The sequence below is a fragment of the Epinephelus fuscoguttatus genome, linkage group LG18 (assembly GCF_011397635.1).
Source record: "Epinephelus fuscoguttatus linkage group LG18, E.fuscoguttatus.final_Chr_v1".
Taxonomy (NCBI): domain Eukaryota; kingdom Metazoa; phylum Chordata; class Actinopteri; order Perciformes; family Serranidae; genus Epinephelus; species Epinephelus fuscoguttatus.
The window spans coordinates 4,054,196-4,077,632 of NC_064769.1; the positions used below are offsets into that span (position 1 = coordinate 4,054,196).

A 23,437-nucleotide genomic window follows, 5' to 3' on the forward strand; every position below is an offset into this window, starting at 1 on the left:
GTAGTTCTCCTGCACTAAGGCGCAGTAGGATGAGGGTGTGTCTCTCACTCAAGTTAATAGGATGCTCTCAAACTGTGTCATGCCATAAAAGATTTTGTTCTTGGTCTATAATTAATGATGATTAATGAAAATACAAAGAAGTAGTGATAACTTACTTTATAGTGAACTTACCCTTTTAACATTAAGTGGACTGAAGCAAAAGATTTGCCATTTGAATGTTTAATGACAAGATTTTACTAGAAGAGGCTTTAAAAGCATAAAATTATAAAGGAGCAAAATGTTAGCGTTACAATATACTGCACAGGGCCTAACTGAATGAAGGGTCAATAGAACAAAAAGCCTTTGTCTATTGACTGAATTTATCTGTCTCAGGTTATACTCTCTTGTCAGTGTGTTCTGCTTGTCTAATGTAGGATTACTGGTGTTTGGTACAGATATGGACAGACCTTATGAAGAGTTCTGAGCTGTTGTGAGTCCACTCTGTGGGCACACTGCCCTCTGTATGTCCTTTGCTATAAAAGGAATAAATCTTCATTATGTGTTAAAGGTTTAAGGCTTCTGCACCTGTTTAGTTAACTATTTTGGCTCAACAAAACTCAAAAATTTTTCTTTCCAACAAAAAGGTGAACTGTTGTCAAACCCTGGTGTATTTGAAACCCACCTCCTTTATTAGTGACATGTAGACAAAAAGTACAGACAAATATCTACATTTCTTTCAATTTCATTGAGTCAAGTTTTTGTTAGTAACCTTGATAACATTGACAAGACTTCTTGTGGTTGTTTCACAATAAAGGCTCATGATTACCTTCCCATTAAAACGTGTTAGCTTAATGTCTTAGTTTACCACTAAGTGAAAGGAGCAGAACAGAAAACTCCTGCTCCTGCTGTGAAAATGGAAGGCCATGTCAGGGAAAGAAAAGTCCAACTCACTGGATGTAGACTGTGGTTATAAAGGTCCAGACACACAAGCTGATGTCTGAGAACTAGTGGCGACGAGAGCCTCCTGTTGCATTGCCTCTCGTTACCATGTCTTGGCCAAAAAGTTGCGCACGAACACACCAAACTGACGGCCAACAAGCACATATGTCCTGTGCCTGCATGAGAGGACATACCCCTCCACCAGCAGATGGCAGTCATAAGTAAATGTCATTCAAAAAAGGTAAATGCAAGATCGTCTTGACACTAGTTAGCCATTTAGCACCTTATCAACACAATTCAATGTTAAAAGAACAGGGCATAATTACCCCACAGCAGACAAACCATCAGGAAACTCAAGCTCAGTGGGTAAAGAAAAATAATCTTATCTCAAAACAAGTTTGTTTTGATCTTCCCCCCTTTCAACTTTAGCTCTTTGTATACATTCCTTACTTCTGTTTCCCTTCTTGTGCACTGAGCTGAACTGCTAATCAGAGTGATTTCATTTACCAAAGGGCTTTGCTGTGCCGACGCAGATTCAACATGCAGAATTGATGGGAAACAAAGCCAGTTAGCACTGATGGTGCATGACACACCAATGGCCCAACTTTTACTGATGGCCAAATGTCAGCTCGGTGTTACAGGCCTTAAGTCTACCATTGGCCAACTGTTTTGGCTGGCAATCTCACTCCCTTTTGTTACCTGAATGTTACCATTTTAAAAGCCTCTTCACTATGGGAAACAACAACAACCTCTGAGCAAACAACTTACACATTAGAAATGGCAAGTTTTGACAAAGATTTGGATCGCGCAATAAGGCATGCCTACTTTGTTCTTTCTGTGTACTGTTGTAAAGATCTACAACAAATAAAACAACTTGTGAATGAACCTCAGAAAAGCCCAGACTCCGTCTCACAGGACTCTAATGCCCAGTGTTACTATGTTTTCTGACACAGCTAATCGGAGTTGATTTATCCCATCTTTTGAAACATCTCCAGTCAAACAAGTACTGTATGTATTTTTAGTCTGAGTTTGTCTGCTTCTTGTTTATTTGGACCATGCTGGAAGTAAGTATTTTACTTTAGCATGTCATTCTTTGGATTACTGTCTTATACAATACTTTAATATGATCCTTTTTGCACTGGGGGGTTTATCTCAGACTGCTATCCTCCCGGAGAGTCTGCCCGTTTAACACAAGCTAACACAGCAGCAGCGCTTACATCCAACAAACTCATGCCCATATCAAAATGGTTGTCGTTTTACCCATTAATAGCCTTTAGGTAAAGTTAGTCATATGATGCTAACAGTTATCCCTGGCACTGGGTGTGTTCCCCCAGACACTATTTTGCCAGGGCACTGTCACTCCATCCTGGGATCAACACTGCCCATGATGACTGTGGCTGGTTTAGAGAAACAAAAACAAGTTAGTGTTACATGTACATGTAAACATATATTCCAGCTGAAATCATACTAAATCGAATTTCTCAAAGTTGGACCAACACACCCAGATAATGTGATTGGGAGTTGAATTACTCGAATTACTCCCAGCATGTATACAGTCAATCAGACCCAAACTGGCCTATGTGCTCTGTGCATGCTCCACAATTTCTGCCCTGGAAGTCGAATAGCATTAAATGCGTAACACAAGAAGAAGCCAGTAACAACATGGCAAAATCTACATCTACACAACAACTCGGGGGTGCTGGCAGGACGCGGCAGTTCATTTCTGTCAAAGTCAGACACTGCACGCAGGCGTGAGATGGCATATCCTTCATAAAGTGTGGGTGCTGGAATGACCTTCACATTTTGTACCACATCCTTTTTCCACTAGAGGGCACTGGAGAACGCATTAATAATACGTCATGTCTTTGTACATCAAATATAGACCACAACATGTAAATTTCAGGTAAATGAAAAGATGAGTGTCTGAAAAGACATACTCCATGTTGCCCGTAGGTGGCGCTATGTCTATGACTGAACATTGTCATCAACAATGTGAAGTGTGGTGCAGATTGGACCATTAACTCCAAAGTTGTAGCAGTTTCGTATTTCATGGCGAGACATTATAACCTGATGCCACACCACAGCCACACCATTCAATGCTGAGCCTGGAGAATGCACTAATGATACATCATGACTTTTTACATCAAATATAGGCCACAACATGTAAATTTCAGGTAAATCAAAAGATAAATGTCTGAAAATATGTATTTACTGTTGCAAGTAGGTGACACTATGTCTATCACTAACTATTGTGATATAGATGTGTTCAGGTTTGAACTATTATCAATAATATGAAGTGTGGTGCAGATTGGATCATTTACTCCAAAGTTATAGCAATTTTGTGTTTCACGGTGAGACATCAAAATTCAATGCTCCACAGCAGGCGTGCCATTCAATGTGAGATAGATCCTGTAATAACTCTTGATCACAATGTAGTTAAGCTCACACAAACCATGTTTGAAGACAATCCGATTACATCTGTAGGAGAAGTTTGTTAAAATACAACATGTGAAAAACATCAAAACTGACCACGGAATTCAAAATGGCCAACTTCCTGTTGAGTTTAGGCCAAGAGACCCAACAGGAGACTCTTAGTCCAAGAGACTTTTTTGTGCATCTGTGCATGATACAGGTGTGTACTGATTTTAGTGCATGTTTGTGAAACATGCCGTGGGGGCTGCCGTTTAAAGGGTGTGATAAAGCTATTTTGCCACTCCCATTGACGAAACTCATAACACATGTCCAGGCCTAGACTATTAAGGGGTGTGTGACGTTTCAGGCAGATTGAACCAAGTACATCTAAGTTAATATTAATTGCTGTGTTATGACGAAATGTCAACATTCGCCTCCCCCCTTATGGCAATGCCGTTTGATGAAAACTCACACTTTCTACAATAAAGCATCATCAAGGTCTCATGGCTTTTTTGACCAAGTTTGAGGCGGATCTCGCCAACTTTGTAGGAGATATACGTCAAGGTATAAAACAACTCATATCCTGTTAGCAGTAGCGGGCGCTATAATATCACTAATTATTGACATGTAGATGTGTTCAGAGCCAGACTGTCATCAATCCTGTGAAGTTTGGGGAAGATTGGACCATGTATGCTGGAGTTATTAACTACTTCCTGTTTTGTGGCGAAACCCCGCCACGGTCACATAGTTTGACAAAAACTCAAGCTTGTGATAACTTTTTTTCTTCAAGGTCTTTCGATGCAACAGACCAAGGTTTGAAGTCGATCAAATAAAATCTCTAGGACTAGTTTGTTAAAGTACCACCCCTGGAAATGGCCAAAATGCACTAAAATTGCACAGTAAATTCAAAATGGGTGACTTCCTGTTGGATTTAGTGTATGGGTCCAAGAGGCTTTTTTGTACGTCCTGGGATGTTACATGTGCATGCCAAGTTTCATATATGTAGGTGAAAGCAGCTTGGGGGGCTATATTGTTGAAATTTTGTAAGGGATGCTACTGAGCCAATTTTTGGTACCTGAGCAGGAGACCCTTAAAATATCAAATTTTTCAACAGTTATGATATATGCGCAAAGTTTCATGAGTTTTCGAGTATTTTAAGCCACCCAAAAAGGCAATTCATTTGAAGGAAGAATAATAAATCCTTACATTTCAATAGGCTGCTTGCACTCCTTGGTGCTTGGGCCTTAACAAGCTAAAAGGGAGCATAATGCCACCTATAGCAGCTGAGTCAGACATACTTCAGTCAAATAAGTGATTCTCCTCCTGTGCTTGTATATTGGGACAAACCAAGTAGTCCAATTAAATGGCCTGGTCAAGCTGTTACTGTAACTCCAATTAACTGTGCATGTAAACGTACTGACTGACACAGTGCTGTAGACATGAGGCTGGCTATGTGAAACAAGTGAAAGAATGACTACTGGAATGTTTGAATGAATAAGGTAATGAAAAGAACAGCACAGGGTACTGTGCTGCCACTCCAGATTGAATGTTGTGGATGGAATGAATGGTTCTCTAGCTTTTTGTAGACTGGAGATGGTCTATTTCTGCAGGGGCAGGATTCCTTTTTTGGGGGGGTTGCTAAGAGTACATTCTCTATAGGCAAACAGCCTATAGTCTTTGTGTTAGTCACATTTGTTTTTAAACTTCACTGATTTTATTTTGTTGCGGTGTTGACAAAATGTGTGGTCTATATGCATTATAGTATTTGATTTACATTTAAACCATTTTGTCCATTTTCACCTCCACTATTGCGACTGCTGTGATTCCACTTAATCATGCAGAGGGAGATTTCTGCTGGTGCACTGCATCATGGTTTGTCCTTGACAACACTTGAAAGAAAGACCATCCACTGCAGTTGGCTGATTGCTCTGCATATACAACCCCAGCCTTGCCCAAAGACCAGGAAAGTGAGGCAGCCTGTTGGCTAAGCTCCAGCACGGTGTCACTGCTCACTGGTTTAATGTCTCTGATCCACCAGCAAAAACGGAGCTGAGAATTCTGCATTGCTCTCTGCACTCCATCAGGCATGATGAGGACAAAAACGGCTGCTCTGCTTTGAGCAGTGTAACTGAAACCCCTCAGCTGTGATAACTCTGACACACCCCACTGCACTGAGCAGTTACTGGGGCTAAAATGTTGCACAATAACAATATTTACTGTCCATGTCAGGCTGTTGATTCATTAATGTTATAGTTTGGTCCTTGTTTGTAATACATCCACTGATTACTGAGTAATATTTCCAAAGCAAATCATTAACAGTAATGGCTTTGATAGCAAGTTCATGTTTTGATGCCACAAAAATAATCAAAGACTAGTAAATGCAGTCAATTTTCTCTTGAAGTAGAACTTGCACACCAGACTCCATTCATATCTTTATTTATTTATTATTTTCCAACATCAATTAAAATGCTGTCATAAAGACATCATGTTCATTATAGACAGGAATGGAATGAAAGTTCTGATCCAGCATTCCTTAGGCTGTATATGTCTTACACCCTAATCAATGTGCATCTCTACTCAGCTGCATAATCTCTTCTGCAGTCTCATTCATTCTTTTATCAGTTATCTGAGGCAGCTCCTTGTTGCAGTGCTGAAATGTGCTGTGTAATGCTGAGATAGTCTGTATTGTACTCACTGTACTCATTCGACCCCTTAAAGCCTTCTTTTTTTTTAAGAACAGATTTTCAGTAATCAAGGAATGTAGTTGCATCCATGAATATGAGTATATTTCAATCTTGATGTGTGCAATATCACCCCTGAACAATGATAAAGATTTATCAGGAAATAGTTTCAGTACAGAGAAGCAAAATCTGTTGCCTCACCATTTACTTGACATGAATAGCCTGTGTCAGATGTTATTAGGACCACTGACATGACAGATCTCAGTGAGCTGACTCAGTGTACTGCTGTCCAAAGACATGCAGGTGGAGACTCTAAATTTCCTGTAGGGGTGAATGTGGTGGTAGGGGTGGTGTGATTTTCTCACTAAAGTCTCCCTGAATATTGTCATCATTGTCAGCTCAAAGAAATTATCTTAATAAGCAGCAGTCAGTGGTGCAGACTTTTTACTACAGGTTTCACTCCCTTTGTATTATACTGTATATTCATTCACCTGTTATCCACAAATGTGTATTCTTTACAGCATCCATGTCTAAAGTCTGGCATGGAAGCCAATCACAGCCCACAGACCAATTTTAAATGGCCCTCGGCTTGACTTTCAAAAGATACTATACAGTATATAGCCCACCAAACAATATTGGTTAATCATGCAAGATCACTTTGCATTTTTGCTTTCACCTCAGGATGGTCTAACAGTCGAATATATGAAATGTGCCTTTAACATGATGTCATCAAGCACCACTTGTTAAGATTTCTGTTTTGTTGAGAGAGCACCCAAACGCTGGTCGGACTACACCTATGTGCTCCCGCTTTCCTTTATGTCTCTGAACACAACAGTAATGGTTCTAAGTACGTGTGGCAACTATTGTGTTCATGTGTGGAGTTGTAGTAGCCGTACAACCGGGCTTGTTAAGGTTGGAGTGTTTTAAGTGGACGTAAAAATAAACGACGAGCATTTGTGAAATCCCACACGTGTGTGAAAGTGAGTTTCTGCCTGTCCTCTAACTCCAAAGAGCTACACGGACCCAAAACCATTACAATGGCAGGAGTACCATACAGTTTATAGACATCCATCAAGTAGGAACTAGGCAGGTGGAACTAGCGTTTTTTATAAATAGACGGTAAACAAGCAAACAAGTGGTTATCTAACAGCTGACACTGACATGACCACAGCAAAGAAGTGTTAAGTCAACAGTTGCTTCAAGAAGTAGTGGAAAGTTGAATACATTTTCACTGAAAGATGACAGTGAGTTGTATTTGTCTAGTTTGTGATTTTTTAATAACTCATGATGCCAGAAGCAGCTGGCCCATTCACATTATCTAATGTGGCACCCATTAAAAAAAGTTTGGACATCCCAGTGTCCAAACTGTCGCAGAGAGATGCAGCCTAGAGCTTAGATTCTCTGCCCGAGCCCGCGGGCCCAAGCCGGGTCGGGCCGGGAGCCCCCCTCCCTCTGACGGGCCCAGGCCGGTGTTGTGTCCCTACTGGTTTCCAATTTAACTGGTTCCCTTACCGAACAGCTGCAGATGTGCTTCGCCTCCGTCAGCAGATTCGTCACAAATTCACAAACATACACAACATATTACTGGCGATCTTAAAGTCGCAGCCCACATCTACCACAGCGAATATGCTTCTGTAAGTGAGCACTACGTACCAGCGACATTAAAAAAAAGAAAGGAAAGAAAATATGATATACACAAATTTGCTCAAGCTGGACTCGATTTCACGTCAACAAAAGACAATATAACACAAACTGCATGTCTACCTGTGTGAACCACTGAGACTCACAGAGCGCACGGTTTTCCTCAGGTATTAGTAAGTTACGTCAGCATCCAGGTAACATTTTGATTTGGGCTGACCTGAGACAACTGGTTACCCTCGGCTTGCCTTTAAAGTACCCACACATAGGCCTATAATGTTTCTTGTTTCTCGGAAAATGCTCTCAAAATACGCTTAATAATATGTAAATAAAAACCAAGCACTTATAGCCACCGGATCATTACAGAGGTGAAGCAGTGACTTACATTTACTCACGTCACTGTAATTGTGTAGTTTTTTGTGTACTTGCACTTTTTAAAATCTAATTTGAGTGTTATATCTGTAGCCTATGTTTTAATTTAAGTATTATGCTTCGCTGCATTTTAAATGACTTCCGTGACCGAGTAAAAAAACAAACGTCGGCCGAAATTTAAAAAAAAGCAAACGGAATTGTACATGCGTTAACTACCATGACACAATAGCCGAATAGTATTACACTCTATGACAACCTGGCAGCTATTCTGATGGAGACATATGAGCTCTAAGAACAAACTCACAATTATGGACGCACACTAAAAGAAATGTCGCCATGGTCCGAGAGAGGTGACGTCATGCTGTTATATCTGTCTCTACAGGTACGCAGTGAGCGAGTTAGATCGTCACTTTTTAAACATGACAGGCTTTGTCAGTGTGCAGTGTTGTGCAGACTGTAATGTGGCACTGAATATGTTTGTAGACTCGTGGAAAAAGAACAAGAAACATTATAGGCCTATGTGTGGGTACTTTAAAGGCAAGCCGAGGGTAACCAGTTGTCTCAGGTCAGCCCAAATCAAAATGTTACCTGGATGCTGACGTAATTTAGCCTACTAATACCTGAGGAAAGTCGTACGCTCTGTGAGTCTCAGTGGTTCACACAGGTAGACATGCGGTTTGTGTTATGTTGTCTTTTGATGACGTGAAATCGAGTCCAGCTTGAGCAAATTTGTGTATATCATATTTTCTTTCCTTTCTTTTTTTAATGTCGCTGGTACGTAGTGCTCACATACTGAAGCATATTCGCTGTGGTAGATGTGGGCTGCGACTTCAAGATCGCCAGTAATATGTTGTGTATGTTTGTGAATTTGTGACAAATCTGCTGACGGAGGCGAAGCACATCTGCGGCTGTTCGGTAAGGAAACCAGTTAAATTGGAAACCAGTAGGGACACAACACCGGCCCTGGTCAGATATGACGTTTTTTTTAAAGCTATGATTTGATAATGTTATAGGCTATGTATTGTAGCGACCCTGCAGTAAATGTTCTGTTATAATGTCAATGTTCTGTAAGTTAATGGCATGTTTGGGATTGAATGAGGTGCGGGGTGCGAGAGCTGTGTGAGTGCGCGTGCTGGTGTGTGTATGAGCGAGCTGGAGGAGAGAGCAGGAGTGCGCAGATAGAGTTACAGCTATGTTGTTGTTTGTTGGTTGTTTTGGCGTGGTTACGGCCAACAGTAACCTGTACTGTTCAGTAATAAACGGTGGTTTAATTGCAGAATAACTGCGTCATCCTTTCCACACGTCCAGGCGGACGCTACAGTATTATAAAAAATAAAATTAACCCACTCTTTGTATGACACATAGCCTAAAGTTACAACAAACTTAGGGCCGAATTCACAAAGAATGAACTGCGGCCGCTGATAGCACCTTGAATTGCACTTCATTTGCACCCACAGTTTGCGCCTCTTAACATCCTATTCAAAGGATATTGCGCTAATGATATACCAGCGCAAACACGCCCACAAAGTTTGGCAGCTGAGTGCAGTTTGCCCCTGATTTGCCCCTGATTGCAATAAGCCACACATGGCAAAGTATAAATGCTGGCTTTGCGCTAAGAACACTGTGGCAGAACAATGGCAGACTTTGTTTGGCAAAGTACTGAATACTGTATACCCTCATGTAGTGATGTCTGCTGGTGAGTCAGTCTAACTGTGCATTCACACCAAAAGATTCAAAATCGCCAGCGGTCTATCAGGTCGCTGGCATCGCGCTGCCTGGCAGCTCTGGCAGGGCTTGCAGAAGGCTGAAGGGGACGGGTCTTTCAAGCTGCGCTGCAGAAGATCTCTTTCTTTCTTTCTTTCTTTCTTTCACTGCCCCCCCCACCCCCCGATTGAGAATATTCACGGTCTGCAACTGGCTGCTTCTCGCTGCTGTTTCGGCGGCGGCGCTGCTCACTTGCATAAAGTTCAGCTTCTCTCAACTTCACAGTGACGCTCAGGTCGCTGGCATCGCGCTGCTCGCGGTCGCTCGCTGCACCCGGCGCGAGTGACGCTCTTCGTCGCTAGTGTTAATTGAAAATGAATGGCTGCTGGCTGCTTATGACGCTCTTGAATCTTTTGGTGGGAACGCACAGTAACAGTGTCGGATGGCTTGAGGCTGTGGATTTGACCAAGTTTGACCACTTAATCACTATTCCCTCTCACTTATAGCTGTTTTTTCGTTATCTTTTGAATTTCATATGAATTATGGAACCGTCTTTGTTCACGTTTGTTTCCCCCGTTTCGTAAAATAAATTATTGAAAGTTGCTTTTGAAGTGCGTGACAGAAGTGCGTTTTGAGAACGACCGCAGACTGTCACCTGTTCAACGCATCAATATCTTCGGATGCCATTAAATAATGATTATAATAATAATGTCAAAATATTATTTACAGGCTGATTTAACAGACGATCACTGCTGCCCCGATCACTGCAAAGTCTGGGCGAGAGGCTTCCACAGAGGAGCACCCAGTTTGCACCAGCTTTCTAAAGACGTTATTTACTTCACTCAAACTGCGTGTGGCTATTAGCGCTGGTGTTAGTGAATTAGATGTTGTTTATCAATGAGGCTCATTTGCATAGAAATCTGCTTGGCAGCGCAGTTAGTGGAGCATTTCACCCTCTGCGCGTGCTTGACCGCAAAAGCCACGCAATCCTTTTGTGAATTCGGCCCTCAGTTACAATGTTGCAACATTGTGCGCGCACAGCCCTTCACGACCTGGATCCTAAAATAAACACCTGTTTTATTAGGCTACATAATCATGCTTCCGTGTTGCGCCATTCATTATGATCGTATGTTTCTGTCATTCAAATAACAAGACTTGTGATTTAATACTCTTAATTATAACAGCCAACTTATTGAAAAATGTCGGGTTTAAATCGGGATCGGGCCCATAATTACAGTTAATTGGACGGGCCGGGGCGGTCCCGGACATAACGTGCACGGGCTCGGGCCGGGTCGGGCTGGATTTTTTGGGCCCGATCTAAGCTCTAATGCAGCCTATCCCAGCTTTCATTGGATGAGACGGAGGGTACACCCTGGACAGGTCGCCAGACTATCACAGAGGGCTGACACATAGAGACAGACAACCATTCACACTCACATTCACACCTCTGGCCAATTTAGAGTCACCAATTAACCTGCATGTCTATGGACTGTGGGAGGAAGCTGGAGAACCTGGAGATATCTATATGATTATCGATATCTATCTATCTATCTATCTATCTATGTGTATGTCTTTTTTTCAAGGTTAATGGCAAACATATGCCCTCGTTCCACTGTTTGTGAGGCAGTTCTGAATTTGATTTTTTTTTTTTTTAAATCCCATATATTTTCAGGTCATTAGTGCAGATGGTCACATTTGGTACATTTGACTATTTTTGAAATCATATCATGGTACTGTAGATTGTCTGTATATTGTCCCAAAAGCTCATTTTTTCAGTCTCTCTCTCTTTTACAGTGTAAACCGTATATCTCACCAAACACCAGTGATCCATTCTTTGCATTGCCACAGGTGATATGAAAATGGTACATTGAGTCAGAGACAAATTGCTTATGTGTAAAATTTTCTGAGCCTTGCCTACAGTATATTAGTGTTTGACAAATATGTTGGGGAGATTTTATTCATTGGGATTTTTATTTTTATTGTAATAGAGAACAACAAGTGTTCCACTCAGTGACGCTGATCTGAGATGAGTCAGATAGGGAAAATGTATAGGCTACCAAATCTACAGTATGTCCTGTAAATCACAGAACGTGTAACTAAATGCTCACCAATCATTTAAAGGAATAGTCCACCCAAAATACCATCAAATAGTTACTGCTTGAAATCTTGTACGATGGTTTTGAAAAGTTTATAGTTTGCTTCTTCATGGAGGATGGCAGCTGTAGTCAGACTGGACTCTGGTAACCATGACAATTTTAGAATATTCTTTGCTTACATTTCTGCTGCATAATGCAATTCTACTACTCATGCTCTAAAAAGTATTTGCACAACAATATGGCTGAATATGGCCTCTATTTCAATTGTGTTCTTAGTTTTGGTCTATTACAACAAATAGAAAAAGCCTTTGCTATTGACAAGAACATTTTGAAATGAGTGTTTGGAACATACTGAATACGTGAATGGAAAGTGTAGTAGTGACATGGTGGATTAACATGTTTCTATGGACATTTTGATACTATTTTTATTTGCAGTCCAGTCTGACTCCAGGTGCTATTTCAGATTTACCTTCACTTTGTGAAGGAACAAATGGTGGGATGTTTTCTCCAAATTCAATAAACATGCAGCCGGTACACCTTACTTCATTTACTAACTCAGTGTAATCTTTGTGCCAGTGTTGTCTTCTTGCTGCACTAACTGTGGGTGTCCTCTGCAGCTGCCACCAGCACCACCACTACAGCCAAGACCTCCAGTCATGTGACGCGCTGCACTGACAGCCAGAGGAACTACTGTGTTAATGGAGGGGAATGCTTCACCCTTGAAATCATGCCAGGCAGCACAAAGTTTCTTTGCAGGTATGATATGGACAGTAGGTTATAATACTGACTTTGATTCAAGTTTTCATCTGACTGTATATGTTATAAAATAGTTACTGTGATTTATGAAATCCTACTGAGTCATGCAAACTGAATGCAACTTTGCTGTTAAGTGTTGGGGAAGCTGCTCTGAAAATACTGTATATTTATATCCTGTCATGCCCCTCCTGAATGGGAAGCCACGACATACCATGTGTTATATGGTGGCAGGATAACTAGGACACTTTGTTTTGCTCTCAGAGCTGAGGTTAATGCTAACCAGCTTCACTTTACCCAGCAGTTAAGAAGCAAGACACAGGAACTTTCCTTTGGTCTTGAGGACCTGCAGTGTTTATTACATAATGGACAACCTGAAACCAACATTGTTCATTTACTACTACTTGACTGCTAATTTACAGCCAAACACTCGCTATGCACACACTACTCACTAAGCTTAGCAGGATGGGAGCGAGGAGAGGCATTGAGTGTCTCTCTGCATTTTCTCTGGCCTTTGTTCAATTTGCTGTCACATCTCTTGACCCCATACTTGCTAAAACAAGTTGCTGAAGTGAAAGTTCTGCCACAGAACTATGTTGTTATGTATTCTTGCACATTTTAAGTGGGTTTACAGGATTCCTGGTGTTGTTTTAGTGGGTATTCAGTGTATACCTGCGTATTACGTTAGACTACACTGCTGTGCTGTGGTACCATCTGGCAGACAACAGCAGACAGAATGGTTTGTGGCTGGGGTCAGTGGGGTCTTTGATAACCCTGTTGACCTTCTTCCTATACTGCTGGGTGTAGAGGTCTTCCATGGATGGCAGCTCCATCCTGGTGATGTATTGAGCAGTTTTCAGCACCCTTGAGAGCAGTGCAACTGCCATACCAGGTGGTGATGCAGCCAGTCAGGATACTTTTGGTGGTGCAGGTGTAGGAGTTGCTGATGTTAAATCTACTTAGCCTGCAAAGGAAGCTGTTTCGCTGTCTTCCTGATATTGTTAGTGTGGTGACTCCAATTCAGGTCCTCAGTGATATGAAACCCAAGGAACCTGAAGCTGCTGACTCTCTCCACAGCAGTACTGTTAATGGAGATGGGGGCATGTCCTTTTCCCTTTCACTTCTTGTAGTCAACTTCTTAGCATTGCTGACATTCAGATGGAGGTTGTTGTAATGGCATCCAGATGTTAGGGCTCTGACCTCCTTCCTCTTGGCCGTCTTGTCACTGTCAGTGATTAGTTTACTTTAGTGTATTTGATTTCATTTGATCTGGACATCACAGTAGCATTAGAATTGTACATTTATACACCAGATACAATGTGTTTAGTGTTTGAGGTGTAAAAATAATTTGCAACACCTCCCCAGTACACCCGCAAATACTTACACACAAAGGCCGATGGTGGTTGGGTCAACAGCAAACTTGTTGGAGCTGTGTGTGGCCACACAGGTATATGTGAACAGGAAGTGCATGAAAGGGCTGAGCATACAGTTCTGAGGGGCTCCAGTATTGAGAGTCAGGGAGAATGGAGGATGTGGTGGTGCCTGTCTGCACAGGCACGGGTCTTTTTACTTACTTGGTCCTATATACTTTGCTTTAATTGATTTCAGTATCTCACTTGAATTTCAAATTCATTCAGATGATTTTTCAGTCCAAACAAGTGTTTTGGAGAAATGCTACTGTACATTTACTGTAAAATTATAAAATGGCTCTGGAGCAGTTGTGAAAAGAAAATTAGACAAATTCTTTCACACATGCCACTTAAGATCAAATCTGTTTGTACAAGTGGTTCTTGCATCAGGCCCATTGAGTCCAGTGAGCTGAAGAAATCTCAGTAGCATCATGCTCCATGCATGGATTTAGGGATGAGTTTTATGGAAATTTAGGTTTTATTTGTACAGTAAACAGTGGGGTACAGTGGTGAATCTTCTTAGGATAGGCTGACCATATCTTCAAACCTCCAACAGGGGCCCTTAAGTGTACTACATGTTCATGCACATACACATGTATGCACTAAATCATGCACCATGGGCATTTTCATCAGATTAGGGGCTTGTCGCAAGTTTCTGAAAAATTTAAATATCAAAACATTACTGCTGCACCTTGTCAATGGTGGTGGGTTTGTCTATGGGTTGCTCTGACACAACTTGAGTTATGGCCTATTTCCCGCTAAGTCTCTCCCTTTGCAAAGACTTTTGGATTCATTGTGGCCATGTACCACAATGCTGTATACCAAAATGGATGTTGATAGAGTTGAAATACATAAGTAGATATTCACGTTACTGTTTTTCACATCATGCAAATTGCCAAAAAACCCATCATGGTGGACTTCTATGGTCCCAGAGGGTTTTTTGTAGAGCTGGATATGTGTTCCAAATTTCAAGTAAGTTGGACTTGCCGTCAAGTCAGTTGGCTTTTCCAACATTATTTTTTTTTTCTGCATTCATTTCTGCACCACCATGTGGCTAATTTGGGACATTTGTACATCATTTTGAGTTATTGGGCCAAGTTTCATGTCTCTGGCTCATGGCAGTTGTAGCTGCAGTGGAAGACAGTGAATAATTATAATAAACCAGCCCAAAGTCATTATGGTTCTGCCACTTTGGGGCTTGAACCCTAATGAAAGTATAAACTAAAAACTCTTAAATTACATTAAGTCAATAAACCGCTGATGCAGAAGTGCAGAACGGCTCTGGCATATTAGCTCTGTAGCAAAAACACTAGCTTGACACTGTCAGTCAGGAGTAAGATTTATACTGGATGATTCTGCACCTCATGATTTAGCTCCACTACCATCATTTAAAGCTTTAGATTTACTGGTCTGTCTATATCCTAACCCTCACCTATGCTCATGAGCTATGGGTAATGACCAACAGAATGAGATCACCCATGTACGCAGCCAAAATGAGTTACCTCCGAAGGGTGGCTGAAGATAGCCTTGGAGTCTTGAAGCTACGGTAAGGAGCTTAGACGTCCAATTAGAGCTCAAAGTAGAGCTGCTGCTCCTTTGCATCAAAAGGGGCCAGTTGAGGTGGTTCGGGCATCTGATCAGGATCCTCCTGGGAACCTCCCATTAGAGGTGCTCTGGACATGTCCAACTGGTGGGAGACCTCGGGGCAGACCCAGAACATGTGGAAAGGATTATATATCTCGTCTAGCCTGGGAACGCCTCGGGGTCCCCCAGGAGGAGCTGGAAGGTGTTGCTGGGGAAAGAGGTGTCCGGAGTACTTTGCTCAGCCTGCTGCCCCCGAGACCTGGCCTCTGATAAGCGATTGAAAATTGAATAGAATGGAACCATCATTAATGCCAGTGGGGGAAGTAATGTGCCCTTTAGTGGCACTGAAAGTCTGTAAAGGTGTTGGGCCAAGGGGTAGATCGGTCTGTAACCGTAGACTGTAAAAATACTGGACGTAGCTACAGTGATGTCACTCACTGGGTTGTGGACCCCCATTTTGAAGCCTACAGTTCAGCATTTCGGCCATTGCCTTCTTGTTTTTTTTGGAGCCAGTAGTGTCTGTATTTGGGGAAAGGCTGGAGCTGTGGAAGAGCAAGAGGTGGATCTGACTGAGAAGCTGAGGACACTTTTGTCAGACAACCTTCCACACAAAGATGTCCGCACTTAATTATGCGTAACTTTAAGCCTTAATAAAATGCAAATGGTTAAAAAAAAATTCACCCCCTGTACAGTTGTCACGAGGGGGGAAATTAGCTATAGAGATCAAAATGTGTTTATTTCTGCTGTTAAGTTGGGCAATTTAACATGGGGGTCTATAGAGATTAACTCGCTCTAGGAGCCAGCCCCAAGTGGTTGTTCAAAGAACTGCAGTTTATGGCACTTCTGTGATGGCTACACTTTTCAGCCCTGGGGTTGCTGCTTGCATGTAACACATCCGACTCAAGCAGGAAACCATGAATTTGTACCTTTTAACTGACCAACAATATTTCCTAATTTACTGCAATAACCTAATCATGTGAACATTGAACATTGTTTGTTGCCACAACCACATTTTTCCCCATACCTTACACATAGCCTGCACAGATATTATAGTAGAACATGAGGATTTTAAAATCATTGGCTTCTGACATTAAAAAACTTTCTCTGCAAAACAGCATTGTTGTTTGGTACCAGACTTGTATCCTGGATTCAGCCATTTTTTGTGCCTGTAGACTGGATGTCTTTGTGTTTGTCCATGTCTTCTCATGTCTTGTGTGTAACATGTCAGTACTGTTTATCTCTTTTCCTTTCTACCATCACTCAGGTGCTTGGCGGGATTCACTGGGCACCGATGTGAACAAGCTGTGCTTAAGAAAGTCTCAGACCCAAAACGTATGTGAACACAACTGTATTCAATCCCACATGTCATTGCTGGTGTTTCACCCCTGTCATGTTTTCTCCGAGAAATGGTGGAGAAATCCATGTTTCCCTTATAGATGCAGGGATACAAATTTGATGATAAGCTGGGCATTGATCCTGTTGTAATCTATGTCTAGCAGCCTTCAGCACACTCTCCTGTGGAGTAGTGCACTGAAATTTGCATGTACTTCACATCTCATCACACCTCATCCTTGTTGTTCAGGGCAGTGATCTGCCTCCATCTAGAGTTGAAATGGTGTGTCTCGTCTTCTCTTCCCATTCAGCCTCACCCCCATCTTCCTAGAGAAAACTCTTGTAACAGGTATTCCCTGCATCAGAACTCATTCCCAATGGTTCAGTGCTAGATGGACCAGTGTGTGATTGGTAAAGAGGTGATGACTTTGATGTTAAAGTCCAGACTAAGTTCTTAAAAAACAAGTCTTACACAGAGGAGATCACTGGTTGGGCTGCTGCCACATCATGACTAACAGAGCCATTACTCAGAACCGTCAATGCTCTATATGGTTTCCATGCTGTGTGAGTGCCATGCATCTGGGCCTATGTTGCTATGTGGCTGGGGTCATGACACCCTCCATAAAGGATTATTTTACAGGCAAGACTAGGCTTGTCCTGAGTGGCTGCATATGTACATGCAAATTTCAGTGTGCTGCTAAGATGGTATTCAAACTTGTGGAGCTTGATGGAGGGCCTGTACAAAAATAAATTTGTTTCTCATATAATCATGATTCAAAAATAATTGTGTATGAAGGTGAGATGACTAATAAACTCAGACTATAGCTAGACATATTGGTCTAGCTGGCCCATCCTGCTAACACCAGTGATGACTGTTGTGGGTTTTGCATAGCTCTTGTATAAACTAACTCCTTCTTTCCTCTTGTCTGTTTCTTCTGTTTCCTGCTCAGGTGTCCAAATGAATTTACTGGTGATCGCTGCCAAAACTATGTAATGGCCAGCTTTTACAGTATGTCTATTTCCTCTGCTATTTATTCTTAGATTGGAGCATGCTCAAGTGAAATTTATTGTGCTGTGTACCTGTTCAGTAGATCTGTGATATTGCTGCTCAAAACCTTTTGCATGTTGAAGTCTATTTCTCTGTATTATTTTTCTGTGTAAAGCTGCATGTGGTATTTTTGAAGTTATAAAATTTCTGCTTCAAACAACCAAAAATGAACAAGATTGCACATTTATATTTCTAATTACTGTATTAACTGTCAATCTTCCATTCTTTACTGGCAGTATGTTTAACTATATACCTGCATTTACGTGTATGAAAAACCTAATTTCTTTCTATTTCTATTAGGACACAGTCAAACCAGTTACCAGTTGTAATCATTTGGTCAAATATATTCTAAGAAACAGATGGGCAAGTACGCTGAGCAGTGTTCCGACTATATACAGTATTTGAGTAATTGTCTGTTTTTCATCGATCATCATTTCACTTTTGCTTGTAAATGACCATTTTACCTAACTGGATCCTGTTCATTTCCTAGTGAATTTATTTTTCATATAAAAGAAAGGACAAATACACACGTGTGATGAATCAAACAAAGACAAATAGTGTCTTTGATACAAATCCCTTGTAGGACTGCAGTGTCAGTTGCTCCAGACCTGCAGTTTTGGATATGCAGTTTCAATCCGACCTATGCCATCCATTTGCTAGAAATATATCTTCAGCAGTTCAGAGCTGCAGATATCGCCATTTTCATGAATGCAATAATTGCTGCAGTTTACCATAAGTTGAGTACCTGTTAAGAGGACACAATGTCAGTTTGTTGGTTATGTAGGTATACTATAAACCTCAATTCACTCACTCAACTTTTTTCAAATTTTTTGGAAACGACTTGCACTCAAAACTTTTAGTGTAGTACAATATAGTGACATAAAATTTTTGAGAACACCAGACACAAAATAAATGTGTCACATCACCCTTGTCTGAGAGGAATTTTATGTCAGTTTAACATAACTCTTTTTTGTTGTTTGAGCATTAGATTCTTTGACATATGAACATAACTACATTGAGTACAAATTTTGCAGTTTTTCACATTTAACATTCATTGAATTATAAAAATATATTGTGGTAATCTTAATAATCCTAGTTGCCAAAAAGGTAAATGGACCTACATTTGTATGGCGCCTTTCTAGTCATCTGACCACTCAAAGCACTTTTTACACTACAAGTCACATTCACCCATTCACACACACATTCATACACAGGTAGCCGAGGTTACCATACAATGTGCCACCTGCTACTCAATTTTTAACACACTCACGCACCAATGGAAGCAGCATCGAGAGTAATTTGGGGTTCAGTATCTGGCTTAAAGATGCTGACATGCAGACTGGAGGAGCCCGAGATCAAATTGCTGATCTTCCGATTTGTGGATGACCTGCTCTACTTCAAAGGCAAAGAGATGAAGGCAAAGAGATGAGTTCTGAATCAGGAAATGCTTTTTATTTCACCTCAACACAACTTCATGTACGCACTCTACTATCCACATAGGCTGGAGGTCACTAACTGTGTATATGACTTAAATTATGGTGCAAAATGTCTCTTTTCACAAGATTAACTGTAAACCATGAGAACAACTGCGAGATATGTGAACGCTAATCTCTGTGTAACGAGTAACATGAGTGATTTAGAACCCATTTAAACAGTTTTCTTCAGCTTATGGCCTTAAACACATTGTCTCACAGCATGCTGGGAAACTCAACCCATTTAGCCCCAACAAGCCAATGTGTAAAGTGCACAATGGTAGTGTTGTTTTTTGGCCTTAAACTCGTACTCGTAATTGTTGTCCTCCACTTATCGGGGTCCGGGTCGCAGGGGCAGCAGCCTCAGCAAAGAAGCCCAGACAGTCCTCACCCCAGCCACTTTTGTCAGCTTTTCCAAGGGAACCCCAAGGCGTTCCCAGGCCAGCCGGGTGATGTAATCCCTCCAGCGTGTCCTGGGGCGACCCCGAGGTCTCCTCCTTGTTGGACATGCTCGAAACACCTCCCAGGGGAGGCGTCTGGAAGGCATCCTTACCAGATGCCCGAACCACCTCAACTGGCTCCTCTCGATGCGGAGGAGCAGTGGATCTACTCCGAGTCCCTCCTGGATGTCTGAGTTCCTCACCCTATCTCTAAAGCTGAGCCCAGCCACCCTGTGGTGGAAACTCATTTTGGCCGCTTGTACTCGCAATCTCGTTCTTTTGGTCACTACCCAGAGCTCGTGACCATAGGTAAGTGTTGGAACGTAGATTGACCGGTAAAATCAAAAGCTTCGCTTTCTGGCAAAGCTCCCTTTTCACCACAACGGACCGGTTAAGCGCCTGCATCACTGCTGACGGCGCCCCAATCCACCTGTCAATCTCCTGCTCCATCCTACCGTGAACAAGATCCCGAGATACTTAAACTCCTTCACCTGAGGCAAGAACTGCCCCCCGACCTGGAGTGGGCAATCCACCCTTTTCCGGCTGAGGCCCATGGCCTCAGACTTGGAGGTGCTGATTCTCATCCCAGCCACTTCACACTCGGCTGCGATCCGTCCCAGCAAGAGCTGGAGGTTACTGTTCGATGGAGCTAGGAGGACCACGTCATCCACAAAAAGCAGGGACGAGATCCTCCCGTCACCAAACCTGACACCCTCCACCACTCGGCTGCGCCTAGAAATTCTGTCCATGAAAGTTATGAACAAAACCGGTGACAAAGGGCAGCCCTGGCAGGGTCCAACCCTCACTGGCCACGCAAACCAGACTTGCACTCCTTTGGTACAGGGACTGGATGGCCCTTAGCGAGGGGCCACCAACCCCATACTCCCGGAGCACCCCCCACAGGATGCCCCTGGGGACACGGTCGTAAGCCTTCTCCAAATCCACAAAACACATGTGGACTGGTTGGGCGAACTCCTATGCCCCCTCCAGCATCCTGGCGAGGGTAAAGAGCTGGTCCACGTTTCCGCGTCTGGGATGAAAACTCGACCGGACCCTCTTCTCCAGCACCCTGGAGTAGACCTTGCCAGGTAGGCTGAGGAGTGTGATCCCCCTGTAGTTGGAACACACCCTCTGGTCCTCTTTCTTGAAGATGGGGACCACCACCCCGGTCTGCCACTCCAGAGGCACTGCCCCCGATGTCCAGGCAATGTTGCAGAGTCGTGTCAGCCAGGACAGCCCTACAACATCCAGAGTCTTGAGATATCCAGGGCGAATCTCATCCACCCCCGGGGCTCCGCTGCAGCGGAGTTGCTTCACTACCTCAGCAACTTCTGCCCCAGAAATTGGACAACCCACCCCCGAGACCCCCGGCTCTATTTCCTCACTGGAATACGTGTTGGTGGGATTGAGGAGCTCCTCAAAGTATTCCTTCCACTGCCCGACAATGTCCCCAGTTGATGTCAGCAGCTCTCCGCCCCCACTGCAAACAATGTGAGCAAGTTGCTGCCTTCCCCCCCGAGGCACCGGACGGTTTGCCAGAACTTCTTTGGAGCTGATCGATAGTCTTTCTCCATGGCCTCACCGAACTCCTCCCACACCTGAGATTTTGCCTCCGCGACTGCCGCTGCTGTGCTCTGCTTGGCTCGCCAGTACCCGTCAGCTGCTTCCGGAGACCCACAGACCAACCATGCCCTGTAGGCCTCCTTCTTCAGCCTGATGGCTCCAGCGGCCTTGCGGCCGCAGCTCACAACAGCCGCCTCGACAATGGCAGAGCGGAACAAGGCCCATTCAGACTCAATGTCCCCCTCTACCCTTGGGACGCGGTCGTAGCTGTCCTGGAGGTGGGAGTTGAAGATCATCTTGACAGGTTCTTCCGCCAGACGTTCCCAGCAGACCCTCACTTCTCGTTTGGGCCTGCAAGGTCTGCGCGGCATCCTCCCCTGCCACCTGATCCAACTCACCACCGGGGTGGTGATCAGTTGACAGCTCTGCTCCTCTCTTCACCCAAGTGTCCAGAACATATGGCCGCAGGTCAAATGATAGTCCACGAAGTCCAATAACTGAACAACACTCAGGTTCAGATCGGGCAGGCCGTTCCTCCCAATCACGCCCCTCCAGGTCCTGCTGTCATTGCCCATGTGAGTGTTGAAGTCCCCCAGCAGAACAATGGAGTCCCCAGTCGGGAAGGGCGGGTACTCTGAACTGCTGTTCGGCGCATAAGTGCAGACAACAGTCAGGACCCATTTTCCGACCCAAAGGCGCAGGGAAGCAACCCTTTCGTCTACTGGGGGGAACCCCAACGTACAGGCAAAGAGTCTTGGGGCTATCAGAAAGCCCACTCCGGCCCTCCACCTCTCATCCGGAGCAACTCCAGCAAAGGAGAGAGTCCAACCCCTCTCAAGGACTTGGGTTCCAGAGCCCGAACTATGTGTTGAGGTGAGGCCGACTATATCTAACCGGCGGCACTCAACATCTTCCACAAGCTCCGGCTCCTTCCCCGCCAGAGAGGTGACATTCCATGTCCCAAGAGCCAACTTCCATTGTCGAGGATCGGACTGCCAAGGCCTTAAACTAATTAGGTAAAATCAGCTTTATAATTTTTTGCTATATTAACTCAAAACACAACTTTCTGTGTCAAGTGGACTTATAGTTTTTATGTCATTTTGACAGTCCATGGCAATTTTGTCGACTTTATTAAAATTTTGTGTTATGCATAGATTTTTTTTTTCAATGTCCTACAGCCCCCACTTCCTGCCTCTTACTTGAATTCAATCAAGAATTCAAGAAGTTTCTCTTGTGTTGAATTCTTTGTTTACCACAAGCATGCAGAAAAAAAAGTTCTCCTCACAAATTCAATATAGCACGGGGGAGTAACTGATACACGAATGGTCATTTGGGGAATGACATGTTCCTTTAAGCCAAAGATTTCCCTTTGAAAGTGCCACCTCTCTTTTTTCCATTAGTTGCCATTTACACAACAAATCCTCCATACAACATGACAAAACCAGTAGTTTGTCATTGCCTTCCAAAATGCCAATTACGGTATTTTCTGATCAGGTGGGCCTATTGTCAGGACAACATCACTGTTACAACCTGCCATTGCTATCATAAAGGGTTAGGGTCAGGCACAGAAAATTAGCCGGTTATCCTCTCTATGAGGTTTTAGAGCTCTATAGCAAGGTTTTACCACTTACATCCTTGCTTCCAAAAGAGGAAAGCCAGTTATTTGCACAACCAGAAAGCTGTTTTAAGCATTTGTGTTTTTCTGGTGAGGAAAGTCTCAAATTCACAGCATGGTGTGTGTATACGATATACATGGTGTGTTGCACAATGTGATCAAAATAAGAGCAGCTTTGCAGTGTCCCTCACTCTTTAGTTGTTAAATGTTTGCTCTACAAATGTTTTTTCTTAATATACTATGTTTGTATTAATGATTTATTTTTAAACAATCAAGTATAAAGACTAACAGCTTCACAGATTTTAAAAATCTTGATAATGACCCCTATAGCCCCGTTTCCACCAAACACGTTTGGTGTGGTACCTTTGGAACCAAAAGTAACCCTTCAGACATGGTATAT

The 23,437-nt window shown here is 42.9% G+C and overlaps 1 protein-coding gene across 2 annotated transcripts in view; it reads left to right on the top strand.

The window, feature by feature from the left end:
* Positions 1–23,437, top strand: part of nrg1 (neuregulin 1) — a 63,989-nt gene that overhangs the window by 14,771 nt on the left and 25,781 nt on the right. For both annotated transcript variants that reach the window (XM_049604036.1, XM_049604035.1), the window contains exons 2-3: positions 12,439–12,577; positions 16,832–16,899. In XM_049604036.1, the coding sequence (XP_049459993.1) occupies positions 12,439–12,577; positions 16,832–16,899 (207 nt within the window). The remainder of the gene's footprint in view (positions 1–12,438; positions 12,578–16,831; positions 16,900–23,437) is intronic.